Genomic DNA, 22039 nt, shown 5'->3' with positions numbered 1-22039 from the left:
ATTTAGGCTTTAACAGAGTTGGTGAGAAAGACCATACAGAACTTCCAAAGACAAGAAAAAAAGGGACATTGTTTTAGAAAATTGATAATGAATATATTTATAACACTTCTATATGGCTCATACAGCTATAACATGTTTGATATGCACTGATACATAACATATCTCTCATACACATAATCATCAATCACAGAATAATCCACATAAATGTATCATAAACAGTTGACAGATTTCATTAAAACGATACCATTGAGGACCCTCCCACACGTTTATTACGACTAGGAGGACGTGTATAGGGCAGCTGCGTCTCAAAGCACAGTAGTGTTATAGTTCTTATTTGATCACAGGGATTTCACTGGTTGTACAGGGGAGGGATAGCAGCCTGGTCAATCAGACGGACCGCTGAGCTCACGTTTAGTTTCACTTCGGGAATGTGAGCTATGGCGAGATCAGGCTGGTTTCACAAGACTAGAGGGATAACCATAGAACTTCCACTAACACACTAGCTATTCTCGTACCGTCTCTGCTCGCACACTTGTGTTTTAACACTCATACCCTCTCCAACTCCATAACATATCATTATCTATTATCTTCCTCTTCAAACCCTGACACATTATTATCTATGCCCTTTCACAGTCTAATAGCCTAAAATAGTTCACATTACTGTTCGTAGTACGATCCATATGAGTCCAGTGATAGGTTTTTTTCACTGGCATGGGGGTGTGTCCTCACTGTCCTGCAACGTCATTGGTTGTCATTGTCGTTGATCGGCAGCCACACCCATGGCACAGAGATCCTCATTGGATGATCCAGGCAGAGCAGCTTCAATAATCCCGCCCTCCTATTCCAGCAGCTGGCCTATCTAAGGGGAAATGGCTCAGTTCTGCCTCCAGGACAAGACTCGTGACAATAAACATCCACCTGCAGACCCTTATTTGACTTTCAAAACAAACATATAAAAGCCTAGAAAACTTGTAGAAAGGCTCAGAGTGGTGGGTAGGACAGTTCCAATCAAAGCACAGTAGAAAGGCTCAGAGTGGTGGGTAGGACAAGTCCAATCAAACACAGTAGAAAGGCTCAGAGTGGTGGGTAGGACAAGTCCAATCAAACACAGTAGAAAGGCTCAGAGTGGTGGGTAGGATAAGTCCAATCAAACACAGTAGAAAGGCTCAGAGAGGTGGGTAGGACAGGTCCAATCAAAGCACAGTAGAAAGGCTCAGAGTGGTGGGTAGGACAAGTCCAATCAAACACAGTAGAAAGGCTCAGAGTGGTGGGTAGGACAAGTCCAATCAAACACAGTAGAAAGGCTCAGAGAGGTGGGTAGGACAAGTCCAATCAAAGCACAGTAGAAAGGCTCAGAGAGGTGGGTAGGACAAGTCCAATCAAAGCACAGTAGAAAGGTTTGGGCTCGCTGTTTTTTGATCGTTTTGATTGTCTTGAGTTAGGCTTGGTTGTCAGATTTTGGGATGTGGGGGGCGGAGGTGGAAGGGGGCAGGGAGGAGGGTTATGAGAAGTCCCACACCTCCTCTGTGGGGTGAGCGATGGCGGAGGTGGGGGGGGTGGCAGGACGGGGTAGGGGAGCAGGACACAGGGGGGTCATCGGGGCTGGAAACTCCAAGGGGCACCGCGGGGTACATGAGACTGAGGAAGGAGTCCCGGGTATGATGCCTTTTCACCTGTCATACAGTCCACAGAAAAATACATGAATACGAAGTCAGCCATACCGTACCACAGAATGCAATCCAGTCCAAAACACAGCATTTTGATGATGATGAGACCTACCTGTTTGAAGAAGGCATGGGTCAACAGTGTAGAAGCAGAGGGTCTATGGAACACCAAAACAGGACAAAGTCACACCATGCCATAATGTCCCACAACACTGTCATATCTAGCAGTCACACCGTGCCTTAATGTCCCACAACACTGTCATATCTAGCAGTCACACCGTGTCTTAATGTCCCACAACACCGTCATATCTAGCAGTCACACCGTGCCTTAATGTCCCACAACACTGTCATATCTAGCAGTCACACCGTGTCTTAATGTCCCACAACACTGTCATATCTAGCAGTCACACCGTGCCTTAATGTCCCACAACACTGTCATATCTAGCAGTCACACCGTGTCTTAATGTCCCACAACACTGTCATATCTAGCAGTCACACCGTGCCTTAAGGTCCCACAACACCGTCATATCTAGCAGTCACACCGTGTCTTAATGTCCCACAATACTGTCATATCTAGCAGTCACACCGTGTCTTAATGTCCCACAACACTGTCATATCTAGCAGTCACACCGTGTCTTAAGGTCCCACAACACTGTCATATCTAGCAGTCACACCGTGCCTTAAGGTCCCACAACACCGTCATATCTAGCAGTCACACCGTGCCTTAATGTCCCACAACACTGTCATATCTAGCAGTCACACCGTGCCTTAATGTCCCACAACACTGTCATATCTAGCAGTCACACCGTGTCTTAAGGTCCCACAACACTGTCATATCTAGCAGTCACACCGTGTCTTAATGTCCCACAACACTGTCATATCTAGCAGTCACACCGTGTCTTAATGTCCCACAACACTGTCATATCTAGCAGTCACACCGTGCCTTAATGTCCCACAACACTGTCATATCTAGCAGTCACACCGTGTCTTAAGGTCCCACAACACTGTCATATCTAGCAGTCACACCGTGCCTTAATGTCCCACAACACTGTCATATCTAGCAGTCACACCGTGTCTTAATGTCCCACAACACTGTCATATCTAGCAGTCACACCGTGTCTTAATGTCCCACAACACTGTCATATCTAGCAGTCACACCGTGTCTTAAGGTCCCACAACACTGTCATATCTAGCAGTCACACCGTGCCTTAATGTCCCACAACACTGTCATATCTAGCAGTCACACCGTGTCTTAATGTCCCACAACACTGTCATATCTAGCAGTCACACCGTGCCTTAATGTCCCACAACACCGTCATATCTAGCAGTCACACCGTGTCTTAATGTCCCACAACACTGTCATATCTAGCAGTCACACCGTGTCTTAATGTCCCACAACACTGTCATATCTAGCAGTCACACCGTGTCTTAATGTCCCACAACACTGTCATATCTAGCAGTCACACCGTGTCTTAAGGTCCCACAACACTGTCATATCTAGCAGTCACACCGTGCCTTAATGTCCCACAACGCTGTCATATCTAGCAGTCACACCGTGCCTTAATGTCCCACAACGCTGTCATATCTAGCAGTCACACCGTGCCTTAATGTCCCACAACGCTGTCATATCTAGCAGCACTTGGAATCTCACATATTACACGCCTTTCAAAAATGACAGAAATTCAGACAGAACACAAGAACATTTAAAATTGTTCCTTGAATGAAAGAACCGACTTCAAACGGAGGTACCAGAGCCCCTGTGTATAACGTCTGCTGCTCCTGTGTGTGTGTGTCTCACCTGCATTCGCTGTGTGTGTTGGTGTGCGTGTGCTTGCGTTCGGTGTGTGTGCACACGTGTATGTCTTACCTGCAGTCGGGCTGCTGTTGCAGACACAGCTGGACCAGGTTGTGCAGGGTGGCCGAGTGGTTCTTGGGGGCGGGGCTCTGAGGTCTCTCGGCGGTGGCGGTGTGGGTCAGGCTGCCCGTGGCAACACTCTCCCCGATGCCAGAGTCCACCCCGGAGCGGGACACCTTCAGCCCCCCTAGCTCCCCTAGGGGGGAGGGGGCCACGTCCAGCAGGCAGCAGTGGGACCCACGCAGCTTCTGGAGCAGCATCTGGAGGGAGAGACACAGACATATGGACGCATGGACACAGTCACACAGAGGGAGAGAGATGGAGAAAAGACGAGAGACTCTCACAGACTGAACTATGTTTTGTAATGTATGAGAACAGCCCTAGCGTATGGCATTGTGCTGTATGTATGTAAGGCCCCAGTACCTGTGTAGGGGGCATGTCCTGGAAAGGCACCCTGCCACTGACCAGCTCACAGACTACTATCCCCAGACTGTAGATGTCTGACTTCACCCCATAGCCATGCAGGTCCTGTCGTAGCAGCTCTGGGCTGAGCCAGGGTAGCAGGGTGGGGCTGTGATGGGGCATGTCGAACACGGTCCTCACCTTCTTCCCATCCCGCATCATACTATAAACACTGTGCAGCCCCGAGAGGTAGACACGGCCCTCCCCAGACAGCAGGATGTGACTGGCCTTCACTCCCCTGAGAGGAAGTGGAGAAGAGAAGAGGAGAAGAGCGTTCACTCTCGCCAAATCTTCAGGCTTCTACACTACAGTCAACTAACTATTGATGATGCATTAGGTTGTTTTTACCAGCTCAGACCAACTGTCCCTGGCACATTCTACATGTTGAATTGCGAGCAACTCCGAGCAACTATGTCCAACTGAGACAGCAAACTAGGCTGATTCTTTCAACAAATCAAATGAAATGTTATTGGTCACAAGCGCCGAATACAACAGGTGTAGACTTTGCCGTGAAGTGCTTACTCACGGGCCCTTTTCCAACAATGCAGAGTTAAAAAGTTACAAGCATTTGCTAAATAGGAAACACATAGTAACACAATAGCGAGGCTGTATACAAGGAGTACCAGAACCGTCTAACAGTTGGGTTGGTTATAGTTGGACAGAAGTGTATCAGTGTTGCTTCAGTCCCTCTCCTCGCCCCAACCTGGGCTCCAACCAGGGACCCTCTGAACACATCAGCAACTGCCACCCATGAAGCATCGTTACCTATCGCTTGACCGCTAACTAGCGCACCGCTAACTAGCGCACCGCTAACTAGCTAGCCATTTCACATCGGCTACATGTAGAAGCCTTAAAATGGTTCATATCTCTCCCTTGTCCCCATGGTGTCTTTCCTCCCTCACCTGTGCACGTAGCCCATGAGGTGCAGGTATTGCAGAGCCTTCAGGACTCCGTGGAGGAGGTAAGCGATCAGGGACTCCCTCATCCCGTCAGGGAAGAACGTCCTCAGCAGGCTATCTGCCGAACCTGGGACAGAGAGAGAAGTCGGTAACTATGGTTCCAAATGGTTCGTAATGTTTCTTACAAACATAGGCATTTTTTAACATGTCATTTCTGTACCATAAAAAGTAAAGTTCAACCAACTTATCGCTGAGAGAAGGAGCATGGACGAAGAGAGATGGGGGGAGTAAGTGTGGGAGAGAGATGGTGAGAGGAAACGTGTGTTAGAAGATGCATGCAGTAGACTGACCGTAGCCCATGAGTGGTGTGAGGACCCAGAGCTGGCAGCAGGAGCTGAAGACCAGGCGAGAGGTCAGCAGATTGGGATGGCGGAACAGCCTGGAGAGAAGAACCTCGTTCTGGGGACACAGCCAGGAAACACTGGGGTCACACAGCCAGGAAACACTAGGGTCACACAGCCAGGAAACACTAGGGTCACACAGCCAGGAAACACTAGGGTCACACAGCCAGGAAACACTAGGGTCACACAGCCAGGAAACACTAGGGTCACACAGCCAGGAAACACTAGGGTCACACAGCCAGGAAACACTGGGGTCACACAGCCAGGAAACACTGGGGTCCACACAGCCAGGAAACACTGGGGTCCACACAGCCAGGAAACACTGGGGTCCACACAGCCAGGAAACACTGGGGTCCACACAGCCAGGAAACACCGGGGTCCACACAGCCAGGAAACACTGGGGTCACACAGCCAGGAAACACTGGGGTCACACAGCCAGGAAACACTGGGGTCACACAGCCAGGAAACACTGGGGTCACACAGCCAGGAAAGACTGGGGTCACACAGCCAGGAAACACTGGGGTCCACACAGCCAGGAAACACTGGGGTCCACACAGCCAGGAAACACTGGGGTCCACACAGCCAGGAAACACTGGGGTCACACAGCCATGAAACACTGGGGTCACAGCCAGGAAGCACTGGGGTCACACAGTCAGCCAGGTGGCTTGTACCACTGCCAAGTGCCAACAATGTTATTATGAACAATGACCTAAATGGTCCCTGACCCTGGATCTAGAGAGCAAGAGCACAGGTTTTTGTTCCAGCCCAACGCTAACTCATCTTATTCAAGTAATCGACTGACTCAACTAAGAAATTGATTTGTTGAATCAGGTGTTTTGAATCAGTTGTGGCTGGAACAAAATATGTATCTTATGACATGAACTTCAATGAAAAGACAAGGTGGTTCGTATCTGTAGGACCTTTAATACAGTACCGCACCATCAACTGTAGCAGCTCATCCTCAGTACACTCATCCAGGTTGGTGTTCTTGACTGCCACCAGCTGGCGGGAGGGGGTGTGGCGCGCCATGCGCACCTGGCTCAGGTTGTTGAAGCCTTTCCCTGTGAACACGGTTTGGTAATAAATATTAAGACATGTAGAAACACGTTCAACTCTGAAAACCCTTCATTCTCAGGTACTGTGTGGTTAGTATGGTCTTCAATAATCCAGGGAGATTTGTGAACTAATATTTTGAATTGGCCAGTTTATTCAACAGATGTGCCAAAAGGTAATAGACTATGTGTAACATAAAATGTCCACAATACAAACGCTTTATACTCGGGCTATGTGTAGTATGGGACTTGGTCAGTGAAATTGTAAACAACGCTTTTGGATTAGCTATTCTATTCAACAGTAACATGCTAAAAGGAAATATGCTTTGTATTTGTCAGAGGAGATATTACTCTGCAGGCAACAACTATGTAGTGAAAGGACTTGTCTTTCTGGGTTGTAGTGATGAGTTGATTTGTGACCAATGGTATGCTCACCCAGCTCTGACAGCAGCTGGTAGTGGGCGGAGTTAGCAGAGAGCGCTGTGATGTCATCGCTGCCTGCACCACCCCAGGTGAAAGTGCATTCTGAGACGTCAGAGCTCTGTGAAGAATCAAACACACACGTACTCACACACAACCCTGACACGTATCAGCAGAATACTTCATTAGATCACAGAACATGTAGTAACAACATGGTAATAGTATGGAAACATGTTGTAGTTTACCTAGATTAGGGATAGTTCACCCAAATGAACTGTTTTTCTTACCCTGTAGGCAGCCTACAAATACAGTCTACAAGTGCTTTAGTATAGCATGGTATTTTTTACTAACATGAAATGGGTCCATTTAGCAGAGAAGAGGAAGCAGAATGAGGGTGAGTGAGTGTTGCCTTTGAGCCTGAAGAGGTCAAAGTACTTAGGTGTTGTGGTGATGACCAACCAGTGGCTGCCACAGGGGGGCACTGTGGGGTTAAGCTACACAGGGTAATGCTGGGGTGGGGGTAGTATCACTGGGGGGAGGGAGAGGCTGTAAACTACTTTGTGTTAAGGGGTCAGGGCCGTGCACAGACCTTTCAGGGGGCCGATGCTTAAACTAATTCATATCTCGAAATTCAGAACATACCACTGCCTTTGTAGCGAACTGTTTTATTTGTTTTAGCACAGACCTATTTATTTCTGCAACAACGCATTCAATCATCACAAATTGAAAGCTAGCGAGTTACAGCGCCTCCTAAAGACGTGGGGAACAGAAGGTGGGCTATCAGCTGATCTTTGATGTTGATGATTGATGTAAATCTGCTAGTTAGTTAGCAAGATTTGTTTTTATTGATTGTGATTTATCTTAAATGCTCTTAAATAATAACTTCATGATATGATACTCATCATCCTCTAACTCAAGATATATGGCTGGCTGGCTATTGGCTTGTGTGGATATTTTAGTATCACCTGGTGGTTAACTAGAGTCTTAATCTCATGACTCTGGATCAGAAGGTTGTGAGGTGGACACTCGTGTTTTATTTTAACCCTATCCAAACCTTAACCCTTAGCTTAACCATTCAGAACGAGTGTCTAACCTTAACCCTTAGCTTAACCATTCAGAATGAGTGTCTAACCTTAACCCTTAGCTTAACCATTCAGAATGAGTGTCTAACCTTAACCATTCAGAACGAGTGTCTAACCTTAACCCTTAGCTTAACCATTCAGAATGAGTGTCTAACCTTAACCATTCAGAACGAGTGTCTAACCTTAACCCTTAGCTTAACCATTCAGAATGAGTGTCTAACCTTAACCATTCAGAACGAGTGTCTAACCTTAACCCTTAGCTTAACCATTCAGAATGAGTGTCTAACCTTAACCATTCAGAACGAGTGTCTAACCTTAACCCTTAGCTTAACCATTCAGAATGAGTGTCTTAACCTTAGCCCTTAGCTTAACCATTCAGAATGAGTGTCAAACCTTAACCCTTAGCTTAACCATTCAGAACGAGTGTCTAACCTTAACCCTTAGCTTAACCATTCAGAACGAGTGTCTAACCTTAACCCTTAGCTTAACCATTCAGAATGAGTGTCTAACCTTAACCCTTAGCTTAACCATTCAGAATGAGTGTCTGACCTTAACCCTTAGCTTAACCATTCAGAACGAGTGTCTAACCTTAACCCTTAGCTTAACCATTCAGAACGAGTGTCTAACCTTAATCCTTAGCTTAACCATTCAGAACGAGTGTCTAACCTTAGCCCTTAGCTTAACCATTCAGAACGAGTGTCTAACCTTAGCCCTTAGCTTAACCATTCAGAATGAGTGCCTAAGCAATGTTTTAAACCTATGCAAAACCTTAACCCTTAATCTTCTAAATTTGACGTTTGGAGCAATTTCGAAATGTGTGTTTGGAGAAATAGAACAATACCTAGCATGAGGAGTCAACCCAGAGTGTAAAAAGCACTTTGAAATGTGACGTTTGGAGCAACTTCGAAATGTGACGTTTAGATAAACGTAAATAAACATCTGATTCTGCAGTGAGCCTGTGAGAGCTTGTTGCGAGCCTAGACTACCTGTGATGCTGCTGCTGACTGAGGAAGGGATGGAGTCGGGTCGGAGGGAGGGTCGTTGATGCAGCCGCTCCTCTCTCTGTCTGCTCTGTGTATCAGCCAATGTAACAGTGTTCCTTCCGTCCCTCTCCTCACCCCTACCTGGCCTCGAACCAGGGGTAACAGTGTTCCTTCCGTCCCTCTCTTCGTCCCTACCTGGCCTCGAACCAGGGGTAACAGTGTTCCTTCCGTCCCTCTCCTCGCCCCTACCTGGCCTCGAACCAGGGGTAACAGTGTTCCTTCCGTCCCTCTCCTCGACCCTACCTGGCCTCGAACCAGGGGTAACAGTGTTCCTTCCGTCCCTCTCCTCGCCCCTACCTGGCCTCGAACCAGGGGTAGCAGTGTTCCTTCCGTCCCTCTCTTCGCCCCTACCTGGCCTCGAACCAGGAGTAACAGTGTTCCTTCCGTCCCTCTCCTCGCCCCTACCTGGCCTCGAACCAGGGACCCTCTGCACCAATCGACAACAGTCACCCTCGAAGCACCATTACCCATCGCTCCACAAAAGCCGCGGCCCTTGCAGAGCAAGGGAAACAATTACTTCAAGGTCTCAGAGCGAGTGATGTCATCGATTGAAGCGCTATTAGCGCGCACACCGCTAACTAGCTAGCCATTTCTCACCGGTTACACCAACTAGACTGAATATTGATGATGATGTAACTCAAGGGTTAATCAAATGTTATACTGCTGTGGCAACACTGTTGATATTATAAACTAGGTAGCTAGCTACACACACACTAGGCTGGTGGCCGCATCTCATGCATTTTTGGATACCGGGCATTAGCAATCTCAGTACATGGCAGACTGGGGAAAAAGGCGCAACTGGGCAAGCGCGAGATCTGTACAGGGCTGACCAACAGGGCTGACCAACAGGGCTGACCAACAGGGCTGACCAACAGGGCTGACCAACAGGGCTGACCAACAGGAGCAACCAACAGGAGCAACCAACAAGAGCAACCAACAGGAGCAACCAACAGGAGCAACCAACAGGAGCAACCAACAGGGCTGACCAGAGCCAGGGCTGACCAACAGGAGCAACCAACAGGAGCAACCAACAGGAGCAACCAACAGGGCTGACCAACAGGAGCAACCAACAGGAGCAACCAACAGGAGCAACCAACAGGGCTGACCAACAGGAGCAACCAACAGGGCTGACCAACAGGAGCAACCAACAGGGCTGACCAACAGGAGCAACCAACAGGGCTGATCAACAGGAGCAACCAACAGGGCTGATCCAACAGGAGCAACCAACAGGGCTGATCAACAGGAGCAACCAACAGGGCTGATCCAGGACCAACAGGGCTGACCAACAGGAGCAACCAACAGGGCTGATCAACAGGAGCAACCAACAGGGCTGACCAACAGGAGCAACCAACAGGGCTGATCAACAGGAGCAACCAACAGGGTTGATCAACAGGAGCAACCAACAGGGCTGACCAACAGACGACATCACGACGACTTGCGGGCAATCGGTTCAGAACAACAATGACCAAAACTTTATACAAAAAAAATATATATATATATATATATACACACACCACCACCCAGAAGGGCACTTGGCGAGTGGGAGGGCAAAGTGCTGGGCACAGGTTGACTCCCATCTGTGCACGTGCCTGGGCGGGATGCTGTGGCAGTTAGCTCCAGGGTGAGCTGACACAGCAGCTATGAAAAAGGCTTGCTGCTGTGCTATATGGTTCACTTATAGGCTATGTAATGTTCTAGTGATCTGGTCTGTGGCTGGCAGCCCTATTATGTGGTAGGTTACACGCAGCTCTACCATCACATAGACAGGACCCGGAGCTGTCCTATGTTGTCCTAGTGGTCCCTAAAGACCTCTGACCTCATAGAATAGAACTAGGCTGACCACACCATAAAGACAAGGCCGGGTGGGCTTCAGTGCTCCGATTGGATGCTAACAGAGTGGACACAGCACTGTACTGACCAGGTATTGGTGGCTGATGTCCTCATACTGGTCCTCTATGCTGATTGGCTGGACCTGAGTGGGGGAGATGCAGGAGCAGTCCTGGGGAAGAGGGGAGGAGGGAGGAGGGGGTGAGACATGCCCCCCGAGGAGAGGAGAATAGAGGAGAGGAGTGAGACGGTCCAATAGGGAAGGAGGGAGGAGAGGACAGGCATGCCATCATGCCCTTATAAGGAGATGAGGGACTTAGGAAGACAACACTGAAGAGATACTTTTGGAGCATCAAGGTTGGAGCCAATGTGGAAAACAACAGTGTTTGTGGAGGAAGACATGCAGTGCATGTCCATGAAGTGACTGCTACTTTAGAAAGAGACAGCTGAGATGGATGACAGGGTTAGCAGCAGATTGGTACCCATGATATAACCTACAGGGAAAGGTAATGGCAATATGCATGGATAATGAGATGGGTCTTATGAATGAACCCTGATAAAGAAAGCATGAGTTCTAGGATGGAGCGTGGCCAGATCAATGTGCTATGAGAGAGACACACTGCACACCTGGAGGAGACGCTGGCTCATTAGATCATCATCATCATCATCATCAACCTCTTTAGATAAATCATTGACATGATCGGCTAAACATCAAAGCCATGCTGATTAAAATAAATATCCCTTACCAAGAAAGACATGGATTTCTCTTCGTGGGGGTTAGCACTTCACGCGATGGCATTTATCTGCTCCACGACCACAGCAAGCGCTGTACAATGAGAGGGGTGGTGAGAGAGAGGGAGAGAGAGAGACAGAGAGAGAGAGAGACAGAGAGAGAGACAGAGAGAGACAGAGAGAGACAGAGAGAGACAGAGAGAGAGGCAGAGAGAGAGAGACAGAGAGAGAGACAGAGAGAGAGAGAGAGAGAGAGACAGAGAGAGACAGAGAGAGAGAGAGAGAGAGAGAGAGAGAGAGAGAGAGAGACAGGAGAGAGGCAGAGACAGAGACAGAGACAGAGACAGAGACAGAGAGAGAGAGAGAGAGAGAGAGAATGAGCAAGAGGAGAAATACATGGTAACATGAGAGACTTAGTTAGGATTCAACCTGAGAGACAGCCTCCCCATGGGGCGGTCTGTATGTCCATACAGCTTACCTGGCTGTACTCTACCGGGTTCAGATTCCACTGCATTGGCATCTGGCTTCATCACTCCATGCAAAACACTGCTCCACGTTCTTGAAAAACAGAAAATAAAATGATTGATGATTAAATAAGCAATAATAGCCCCAGCAGGGATTGTGTGCTGAATGCATGCTGTTGAAAGAAACATACATTTTCACGGAGGTATCAAAATGTCGACAAAAATAACTATGCCAGCCGGTGACCACAAAATACTGAGATTAAAACACGCATTACGTGACTGTTTGGTGCGCAATAGCCAGATTCACATCGGTATTCGTTACATTTTCGTGATACAGAATCGTTGTAGCCACATCTGAATGCAAGCATCTGAAATGCATGTGGTCCATCGCTTTGGCTGTAGCTAAGTGCCTCGATGGATATTTTCTCCCCATCTCTCTCCTGCCACAGCATGAATGGGAAGGGGACTTTGAGGACAGTGCGTCGTCGTGTCCCATTGTATGAGCGCGCGACCTAATGATGAGTCCTTGGTCCCTGACCGTTATTGTTCTTGATGGGTCGTCGCTGCCATATACCCACCATTGTGAAAGCTTTACGTCTTTAACAACCCTATATAGTGACAGTTCTTGCCTGTTGTTGTTGGGGAATTATTTTGCTTTTAACCGATATTCTATTGTATTGTATTCCAGTCTATTCTGTTCTATTCTAGCTATTTTATTATAATCTACTGAGACACCCTACTGGGGGAAAAATTGTTGAATCAACGTTGTTTCCACGTCAATAAAATAATAATATGTAATGGCGTTGAATCAGCGTGGGAAAATGATTGGATGTGCCAAAAGTCATCAACATAAGGCCATTTGGTATTTTTTTCACATAACTTTTAACTTAAATCAGATGATGTGGTGACATTGTTGATTTCACGTTAGTTGACAACTCAATAAAATGTAAATCAAAACGACGTTGAACTGATGTCTGTGCCCAGTGGAACGGGCCCAACACTGTAGCAGAGAAAGCGGTTGTCCTCTCTGATTGTAACCTACACATTTGTTTAGTACATGTTTTCATATAATCATGTAAAAAAAAAAACATAATTAATATAATCACATAATTTGTGGATGCAGGATTGCATTTAACTGCAATAAGTTTACTTACACTGAAAATCAGTTCATGAAATCTTCATGCCCAATCATAACAAAAGCAGGCTGGTTTTTTTTTTAACCAACTTACTCTTGCTCTGAATGCGAAACAAACTTGAACAAACCAAGCATGACATGAGGAAGCTCACAACTCGCAATTTAAACATTTCTAATTTGGCAAAGTTAAGGCTTATGACAACGCAAAATATGACGTAATGTACAAGTTGTGCGTACAGACACTGTTCTGACTGAAGATAATAAAATATTTTCAAAATGCAATGGAATGAAATAGAAACAAATTGCGATGCGTTATACACACTGCTAAAACAAATGTATATTGTTGAGAGTATGAAGTTTGAAACTTATAGTTAATGGCAACAACATACTTCACCTATGTTTTTGCTCTCCTCTCAGATGATTTTACGTAATGACGTAGACACTAAACTTGTGGGAACCTGATAAAAGTTGGGATATTATTGTTATACATTTCATTTTCATCTGTGAACCGCACTGATTTATATAAGTATTTTTTTGCTATTTTTTTCCCTAATTCGGAGTACATTTTAGTTTTAATTCCATGTATCTTAACTCCATTTAAAAATTATATATAATTAACAAAATATATGTTAATAACAAATTTCAATGTATTTAGTGTAGGACTTTTATTTAGAAACACCCCTCAAGAAATATTGTCGCGTAATTCACACGTCACTCATTTCAACCGCGCGCTATTTCATGACGTGAAGAAACCTTCAGCACCAACAGTCTGCCCCGATCATTTTCTCCCTAATAGCTACTGTTTCCATTGTTTGATATTTTAGGATTGATGGGACCACATGTGCTCTGGGATTTGTCTAAGGTGTTTAAAATACATCTAAAGGTAGGTTGAGGTTAATTTATATTATATGAAAATCCGGATCATAAGTGACCACATCGATGGGAGAAATCCTTGCCAAAGGCCGGATGGAAATCACGGATGTGCCACAGTACTACATAGCTCTGCAATGTTCGCTTGTCAACTTAATCAGCTGGAGTGAGTTATACTATTCATCATTACTATCCCCCAAAAAACTAATCTCACTCAGAACGAAATCGTGAGATTATAATTTTAACGTGCGAAAACATACTTTTTGCGATTGTCGGTTTGGTTTATTATTATGAAACAAGTCATTGCACTGTCCTCTTGTCGAATTGTTCCATTGGTACCGAGATCAATGATTATTTTTGCACTTGTCACTTATGCTCATCGCAGTTTATATTTAAAGCCATATACTACGCCATTGCTTTTATTATTACCCACAATCAGCGAGATGTTTTGTTGTTGTTGATGACGAACGCTCCACGGTGGTTACGCTGTAGCCCGCGAACACGTGATAGTATTCTTACTGTTGATAAAGCAACAAAGTAGCTATCAATGCTTGACATTTCCCTATGCTGACTGCTGCAGATCCCCAAAGTCCAGAAGACTGTATTCGAATTCCCCGTTTAGGATCATTTAAGTGTTTTGACTTGGGAATGAAACATTTAGCTAATATCTCAACTTCACATCCAATCTTGTACTTGTTGGAATCAAGTAGATAATATTTCCACCAATCATTGGTTACATTTTATTTATGAACATGTTAATGCACAAATTCTAGACCGAATGACAAGTAGCTAATTCTTTCTTCCCTCCTAGATGTGAATGTTTCTAACTTTTGTTGATATTTCAAGTACAAATATGACATTTTCCCCTCAGGATGAGTGTGGTTATGGACAGTTGTTCCACTAACTACTCAGTAGACGGTCCCAGAGCCGTTGTGATGGAATTCCAGCTCAGACCGTCTGGCATCACATAGTCCTCTTTCCCCCGCCTGACACTCAAACAGTCATGTGCAGAAGAGAGTCCGTTAGATGTGGGCCAGCTAATTGGAGATTGTTTCTAGGGAATCACACAGTCAGAGGAAGAGAGTTGTAGGAACTCCTTTCACTCTACTGAGCCGAGCTGTACTGTGCTGGCCAGGTTATGCAACCCTCATAGTTGCTAGAAAGGACACGGTTCGGCTCACCACGATAGTATGAAAACAGTAAAAGTGGGAGAGAGAAAGAGAGGGTTGTGGCAGAGCAGGTGGTCATATCACTGCAGATGAGACCTTAGTCCAGCACCTGTACACAAGATTAGGTAACCTCTCTTTCTCCTCTCTATTCCTTCATAACTACAGGAAGGGGAAAGGATGGCAACAGTCTCCACCATGCTGCTTTGACCTGTCAAGCCCTTGTAGAAAGTCTCCACCATGCTGCTTTGACCTGTCAAGCCCTTGTAGAAAGTCTCCACCATGCTGCTTTGACCTGTCAAGCCCTTGTAGAAAGTCTCCACCATGCTGCTTTGACCTGTCAAGCCCTTGTAGACAGTCTCCACCATGCTGCTTTGACCTGTCAAGCCCTTGTAGAAAGTCTCCACCATGCTGCTTTGACCTGTCAAGCCCTTGTAGACAGTCTCCACCATGTTGCTTTGACCTGTCAAGCCCTTGTAGACAGTCTCCACCATGCTGCTTTGACCTGTCAAGCCCTTGTAGACAGTCTCCACCATGTTGCTTTGACCTGTCAAGCCCTTGTAGACAGTCTCCACATGCTGCTTTGACCTGTCAAGCCCTTGTAGACAGTCTCCACCATGCTGCTTTGACCTGTCAAGCCCTTGTAGACAGTCTCCACCATGCTGCTTTGACCTGTTCAAGCCCTTGTAGACAGTCTCCACCATGCTGCTTTGACCTGTCAAGCCCTTGTAGACAGTCTCCACCATGCTGCTTTGACCTGTCAAGCCCTTGTAGACAGTCTCCACCATGCTGCTTTGACCTGTCAAGCCCTTGTAGACAGTCTCCACCATGTTGCTTTGACCTGTCAAGCCCTTGTAGACAGTCTCCACCATGTTGCTTTGACCTGTCAAGCCCTTGTAGACAGTCTCCACCATGCTGCTTTGACCTGTCAAGCCCTTGTAGATAAGTGGTAGGGAATGACAGGAGATGTGGAAGGAAAGCCATCTCTTGGGAAATGCCTCTCATTTGACCTTTCACCTTATCAGAGAAAGGGGGAGGGTGGTGGGGCTACGCTCTGATTCTCTTCGCCTCTCCCCGACGTGTTTACTTGTTCACTGTCCCTCAGTTGTTAAAGGTATTGATTGCTTGGTGGTAGCATGGGGTAGAGGAGCTAGAATGAGATCACAGCTTGACAAGAAGGATATAGGCTAGACAAGGCTAGAGAATCTTCCTGCAGTCAGGGAGAGGGAACGAAAAAAAATATATATATATTTTCTTCATGTTTTGTACACTCAGTGTATGTTAGCATGTCCAATAAGTGTGTGTATATATATATATATAAGCCATGTCTCAGTTAGCTACCTTGTCTCTTGTGTGTAGAGTAGACCAGTGACAGCATGTGGTGCAGTGTACTGTCAACTCCAATTTGGTTTTCCTTGCCCAAGGATGGATATGTCACTTAAACAAGGCCTGCTGCACTACTGTGGGTAAGGATGGATGTATCTGATGCTAAGTCCAATTCAAAAGGTTGCATTAAACATACTTGTTGGGGCTGCTTCATCTCAAAGCAGGACCTCTGGGTCTTATTTACTGGGAAACGGAAGCAAAGGGGCCAAAACGGGGAGGGACTTACAGTACCTGTACCTGACTTTGTCCAGTAAGAAATGCTTGATTTAGTTTTCCATTGCAAAATGTTTTGATACGGTGTGCACAAATGAATACGACCCAGGTTGGTGTATGGAACGTCTAGGCTATTTTGCTTCTAGTCATATGTAGTTGAGTCGTAAGCACATTCCCTGTGACCATCACCCCTGATATTGGAAATAGAGTGAAAAGGAGAAGCAATAGAACAGATGAAGGTCACTGTGATGATTCCCTGGAGGATGAGTGTACACTGCAGCAGAGACACTGCTGATATGTTGAGGGTTCGTGAGGCTGACCGTTATCTTATGTAAGGAGTCTGAGCTGCTATTTAGCTGAGGGATACAAGCTCGCTCTCTCTCTCTCTCTCTCTCTCTCTCTCTCTCTCTCTCTCGTGTTTCACATGCAGAGGGATACTCAGTCTCTCTCTTGGGACATGCAGAGATTTTATATAATCTTAGAAGGCACTGCACTAGCCCTGACCCAGGATGAAAGTCAGGGACACGCTCGCACACGATACAACACACTCAGGACAGAGACTCCTACTCTATTTTCACCTTGAAATGTTGTAGGCAGCACTAGCTCTACACTAGCCTGACCCAGGACCAACACACCACACATGTACGACACACACTGGTCACACTGTGCCTTAGCTCTGCCTCCAACTCCATAACACAGTCAGGAGCCTTTGCCTTTAGGACTGTGCTTGGCTTCTCGTGGGAAAGCCGCCCCTTTAAGAACTCGCCATCCTGTCTTTGTGTCATCCCCTTTAACACTGGAAGGCGTCTCAGTGTCAAACAACAGGAAGGGGCTTCCCCCCACCCCCTCTCTAATGCTATGTGGCACATTTCTGTCTGCAGCTTGCCTGTCCTACAATAGGCAGTTAGCTGCTGGAAGAGGCTAGGAGTGGTCTCTATAGACTAGTGTTTTCACTAGGGCCTGGAGGAGACTAGGAGTGGTCTCTATAGACTAGTGTTTTCACTAGGGCCTGGAGGAGACTAGGAGTGGTCTCTATAGACTAGTGTTTTCACTAGGGCCTGGAGGAGGCTAGGAGTGGTCTCTAGACTAGTGTTTTCACTAGGGCCTGGAGGAGGCAGGAGTGGTCTCTATAGACTAGTGTTTTCACTAGGGCCTGGAGGAGACTAGGAGTGGTCTCTATAGACTAGTGTTTTCACTAGGGCCTGGAGGAGACTAGGAGTGGTCTCTATAGACTAGTGTTTTCACTAGGGCCTGGAGGAGACTAGGAGTGGTCTCTATAGACTAGTGTTTTCACTAGGGCCTGGAGGAGACTAGGAGTGGTCTCTATAGACTAGTGTTTTCACTAGGGCCTGGAGGAGACTAGGAGTGGTCTCTATAGACTTGTGTTTTCACTAGGTCCTGGAGGAGACTAGGAGTGGTCTCTATAGACTAGTGTTTTCACTAGGGCCTGGAGGAGGCTAGGAGTGGTCTCTATAGACTCGTGTTTTCACTAGGGCCTGGAGGAGACTAGGAGTGGTCTCTATACTCTAGTGTTTTCACTAGGGCCTGGAGGAGACTAGGAGTGGTCTCTATAGACTAGTGTTTTCACTAGGGCCTGGAGGAGACTAGGAGTGGTCTCTATAGACTCGTGTTTTCACTAGGGCCTGGAGGAGGCTAGGAGTGGTCTCTATAGACTAGTGTTTTCACTAGGGCCTGGAGGAGGCTAGGAGTGGTCTCTATACTAGTGTTTTCACTAGGGCCTGGAGGAGGCTAGGAGTGGTCTCTATAGACTAGTGTTTCACTAGGGCCTGGAGGAGACTAGGAGTGGTCTCTATACTCTAGTGTTTTCACTAGGGCCTGGAGGAGACTAGGAGTGGTCTCTATAACTTAGTGTTTCACTAGGGCCTGGAGGAGACTAGGAGTGGTCTCTATAGACTAGTGTTTTCACTAGGGCCTGGAGGAGACTAGAGTGGTCTCTATACTCTAGTGTTTTCACTAGGGCTCTAGCTGCTAGTTAGTATGCTCACTCAGACATCAATGGTTTAGACCTCCCAACAGCAGAATCAGCTGGAGGAATGTTTCTGTCTCTAAGTGTTACCATGTCAGAGGGAGTGAGATGGAGAAATGACAAGGCAGGATAGAAGGGGGGATAGAGGAAGAGACGCTACAGCTCAATTTGTCTGTGGGTAACAGACGTCTATGTTGTTATTGGACATGCTAAACATGCACCTGAGTGTACAAAACATGAAGGACACCCTCTTTCATTAACAGACTGACCAGGTAAATCCAGGTGAAAGCTATATGATCCCTTATTGATGTCACCTGTTAAATCTACTTAACATCAGTGTAAAATATTTAAGTGCTTTTAACAGGGTATGGTAGTAGGTGCTAGGTGCACCGATTTGTGTCAAGACTGCAATGCTGGCTGGGTTTTCACGCTCAACAGTTTTTAAAATTGTATTTATTTTTTTTATTTTTTATTTCGCCAATGTCCCCTTTGGCCGCCTTTCCCTTCCAGTTCTCAGCTGCCAATGACTGGAACGAACTGCAAAAATCACTGAAGCTGGAGACTCATATCTCCCTCACTAACTTTAAGCACCAGCTGTCAGAGCAGCTCACAGATCACTGCACCTGTACATAGCCCATCTGTAAACAGCCCATCCAACTACCTCATCCCAACTACTGTTATTATTATTTTTTTTGCTCCTTTGCACCCCAGTATCTCTACTTGCACATTCATCTTCTGCACATCTATCACTCCAGTGTTTTAATTGACTAAATTGTAATTATTTCCCTCACCTATGGCCTATTTATTCCCTTACCTCCCTTATCTTACCTCGTTTGCACACACTGTATATAGACCTTTCTATTGTGTTATTGACTGTTTGTTTTATTCCATGTGTACTCTGTTGTTTGTGTCAATTGCTGCTTTGCTTTATCTTGGCCAGGTCACAGTTGTAAATGAGAACTTGTTTCTGAGGGGCAGAAGGAGGTGCAACTCATATTAGGAAGGTGTTCCTAATGTTTGGTATTACCACAGTGTAGCCTATTAAATATATGGTGGGGGGGGGGGTGTTTTGGTACTCAGTGTATAGCTTACCTACTAGTAGTACCTCCTGTTTCACTCCTGTTCCAAAATGTTCTCCTACTGAACACTTCTCTGGTCTGTTTTCACTCTGTTCCAAAACGTTTCCTCCCTACTGAACACTTCTCTGGTCTGTTTCACATCTGTTCCAAAACGTTTCTCCCTACTGAACACTTCTCTGGTCTGTTTCAACTTCGTTCCAAAACGTTTTCTCCCTACTGAACACTTCTCTGGTCTGTTTCACTCTGTTCCAAAACGTATTCTCCCTACTGAACACTTCTCTGGTCTGTTTCACTCTGTTCCAAAACGTTTCTCCCTACTGAACACTTCTCTGGTCTGTTTCACTCTGTTCCAAAACGTTTCTCCCTACTGAACACTTCTCTGGTCTGTTTCACTCTGTTCCAAAACGTTTCTGCCTACTGAACACTTCTCTGGTCTGTTTCACTCTGTTCCAAAACGTTTCTCCCTACTGAACACTTTGCTGGTCTGCTTCTTTTGTTTCTGCTAAGGGTTAGGGTTCAGAGGCCAGTAGTGGAGACTGTGTGTGTCTGACACCACTGTCTTCCAGGCTCCTGGACGCCTGCCTGCCTCAGGAGGAGGCAGGATGTGATGTCACAGCGGCGCTCCCTTCTTCTTCCTGTCCGGCGGTGTGTGTGAGAGCGGTGGAGGCTCCGCCCACACGGCGAGCAGACGAACAGGAGAGATGTTTGAGGTGAAACCCCGTGGCGTGGAGAAGAAGGGCGGAAGCACAGAGACTGGTGAGTGAAGAGGAAGGGGGAGAGGAGGAGAGGAGGAGAGGAGGGGGCAGTACAAACCTGAGGAAGAGAGAGACGAGATTGCAGGGCAGGAGGGAGATGGCTGGAGGACAGGAGACTGCAGGATAGGGGGGAGATGGACAGGAGACTGCAGGACAGGAGGGAGATGGCTGGAGGACAGGAGACTGCAGGATAGGGGGGAGATGGACAGGAGGGAGATGACTGCAGGACAGGAGATGGAGAGAGGACAGGAGACTACAGGACAGGAGATGGAGAGAGGACAGGAGACTTCAGGACAGGGGAAGGGAGCCTTGCATGCCTGACTTGGCTCTCCTGAGAAAAACTGCAACCACACACCCTTCAAGGCCTGTTTGAGGATGGTGTGTGTGCTACGTGTGTGTGTGTTTTCCTGTCTGTCTACACAGTTGTGAGGACTCGAGTCTCCTGCTATAGTTAGCCCAGCCCACTAAACCACATAACCACTGAACCGGAAGACAGTGTGTTATGCACGGCCAGAGCCACGGGACACACACTACCACACACACACACACACACACACCACACACACACACACACACACACCACACCACACACACACTCCCTGCCATACATACACATTCATGACACACACACACACTCATCCCCACTCTCAACCCAGCACTCAGTCTTCGCTCAGACGGATGGTGTCTAAGGCAGCGTTACAAAAATCAGCTTCAGCACTGAGTTGGTTTAATCTATAGGGGGCGATGTGTAGATTCACTGTAATAGTTACTGTATTAGTGCCCCCCTCTGATCATCACTAGTACTGCACCCACTATTTTGATCATACTATTTTGTTGCATGGATGATGGCAATATTTGGTTCTGTCTCTGAATGCTCTTCCCCAGATGACACCAGTAGCAGCAGTAAGCAGTGTGGTGGTGGGGGGTCGATGGGCTCCCAGGGGTCAGAGTCTCTGTACCTGTATGACAGCCAGGACTGGGTGATCTCTCCCATCTGCTCCCCTGAAGAGGAGCCCTGCCCCACCTCCATCTCCCCCATGCTGGCCGAGGAGACCTTCACATACATGAGTGAGTCACTGCCGTGTGAGTCAGTGTGTGGTGGTTCAGGTTGGGAGGTATACCGTATACCGGGTTATTTGGAAATACCCACGGGATGGTTTTCATATACCGTCAATACCGTTGAAACTATTTATTTGAAGTTTTTCAATTCATTTTAATATGTTGTAGCAAATGTACATAAATACCTGCAGTCAACTGGTGCAATACGTTAGGAGATAAAGAAGATTCCGTTCTTCATTTCTCCTGTCACATCATTTAAAATGATGAATCTTACCGTAGTTCCCCAGATCAGCAGCCAGTCAGGTGTTGGTTGTAAAGAGCACAACAGGACTAAGCTGGTGAATCCATAGTGTTGTGTGATGCTCCTGAGGTGATGAAGTTAGTTGTATGCATTTCACTCTAAGTGTTTGCCATCAGATATATTGTAACTGTCTAAGATGTGCTATACTCCAGCTGGGTATTTGGTTACTTGTTAGTTAGCTGAGTAA

General features: G+C 46.6%; 1 protein-coding gene and 1 long non-coding RNA gene across 5 annotated transcripts; one reads left to right on the top strand and one right to left on the bottom strand.

Moving 5' to 3' along the window:
- Positions 1–71: 71 nt before the first annotated feature.
- Positions 72–13489, bottom strand: LOC115189771 (STE20-related kinase adapter protein beta). 4 transcript variants are annotated; one of them, XM_029748294.1, is made up of 12 exons: positions 13431–13489; positions 11916–11995; positions 11452–11531; positions 10797–10877; positions 6769–6874; positions 6221–6342; positions 5231–5339; positions 4884–5007; positions 3943–4219; positions 3532–3779; positions 1780–1822; positions 72–1673 (listed from the first exon to the last, which is right to left on the bottom strand). In XM_029748294.1, the coding sequence occupies exons 3-12, from the start codon at positions 11461–11463 to the stop codon at positions 1452–1454; spliced, it is 1344 nt and encodes a 447-aa protein (XP_029604154.1). In that variant the 5' UTR covers positions 11464–11531; positions 11916–11995; positions 13431–13489; the 3' UTR covers positions 72–1451. The 4 variants fall into 4 exon arrangements, with proteins under 4 accessions (XP_029604154.1, XP_029604153.1, XP_029604156.1 ...); XM_029748293.1 differs by having other exon boundaries at positions 13426–13488; XM_029748296.1 differs by lacking the exon at positions 13431–13489 and adding an exon at positions 12224–13385.
- Positions 13490–13755: 266 nt separating this feature from the next.
- On the top strand, positions 13756–21723 carry LOC115189772 (uncharacterized). Its single transcript, XR_003876990.1, has 3 exons — positions 13756–13919; positions 20245–20493; positions 21378–21723. It is a non-coding gene; the product is annotated as an uncharacterized LOC115189772 (long non-coding RNA).
- The last annotated feature ends 316 nt before the right edge of the window (positions 21724–22039 follow it).

Source organism: Salmo trutta, unplaced genomic scaffold (genome assembly GCF_901001165.1).
Source record: "Salmo trutta unplaced genomic scaffold, fSalTru1.1, whole genome shotgun sequence".
In the NCBI taxonomy this organism is placed as follows: domain Eukaryota; kingdom Metazoa; phylum Chordata; class Actinopteri; order Salmoniformes; family Salmonidae; genus Salmo; species Salmo trutta.
The sequence above is the reverse complement of the archived record's forward strand: the minus strand, read 5'-3'. Positions and strand labels throughout refer to the sequence as shown.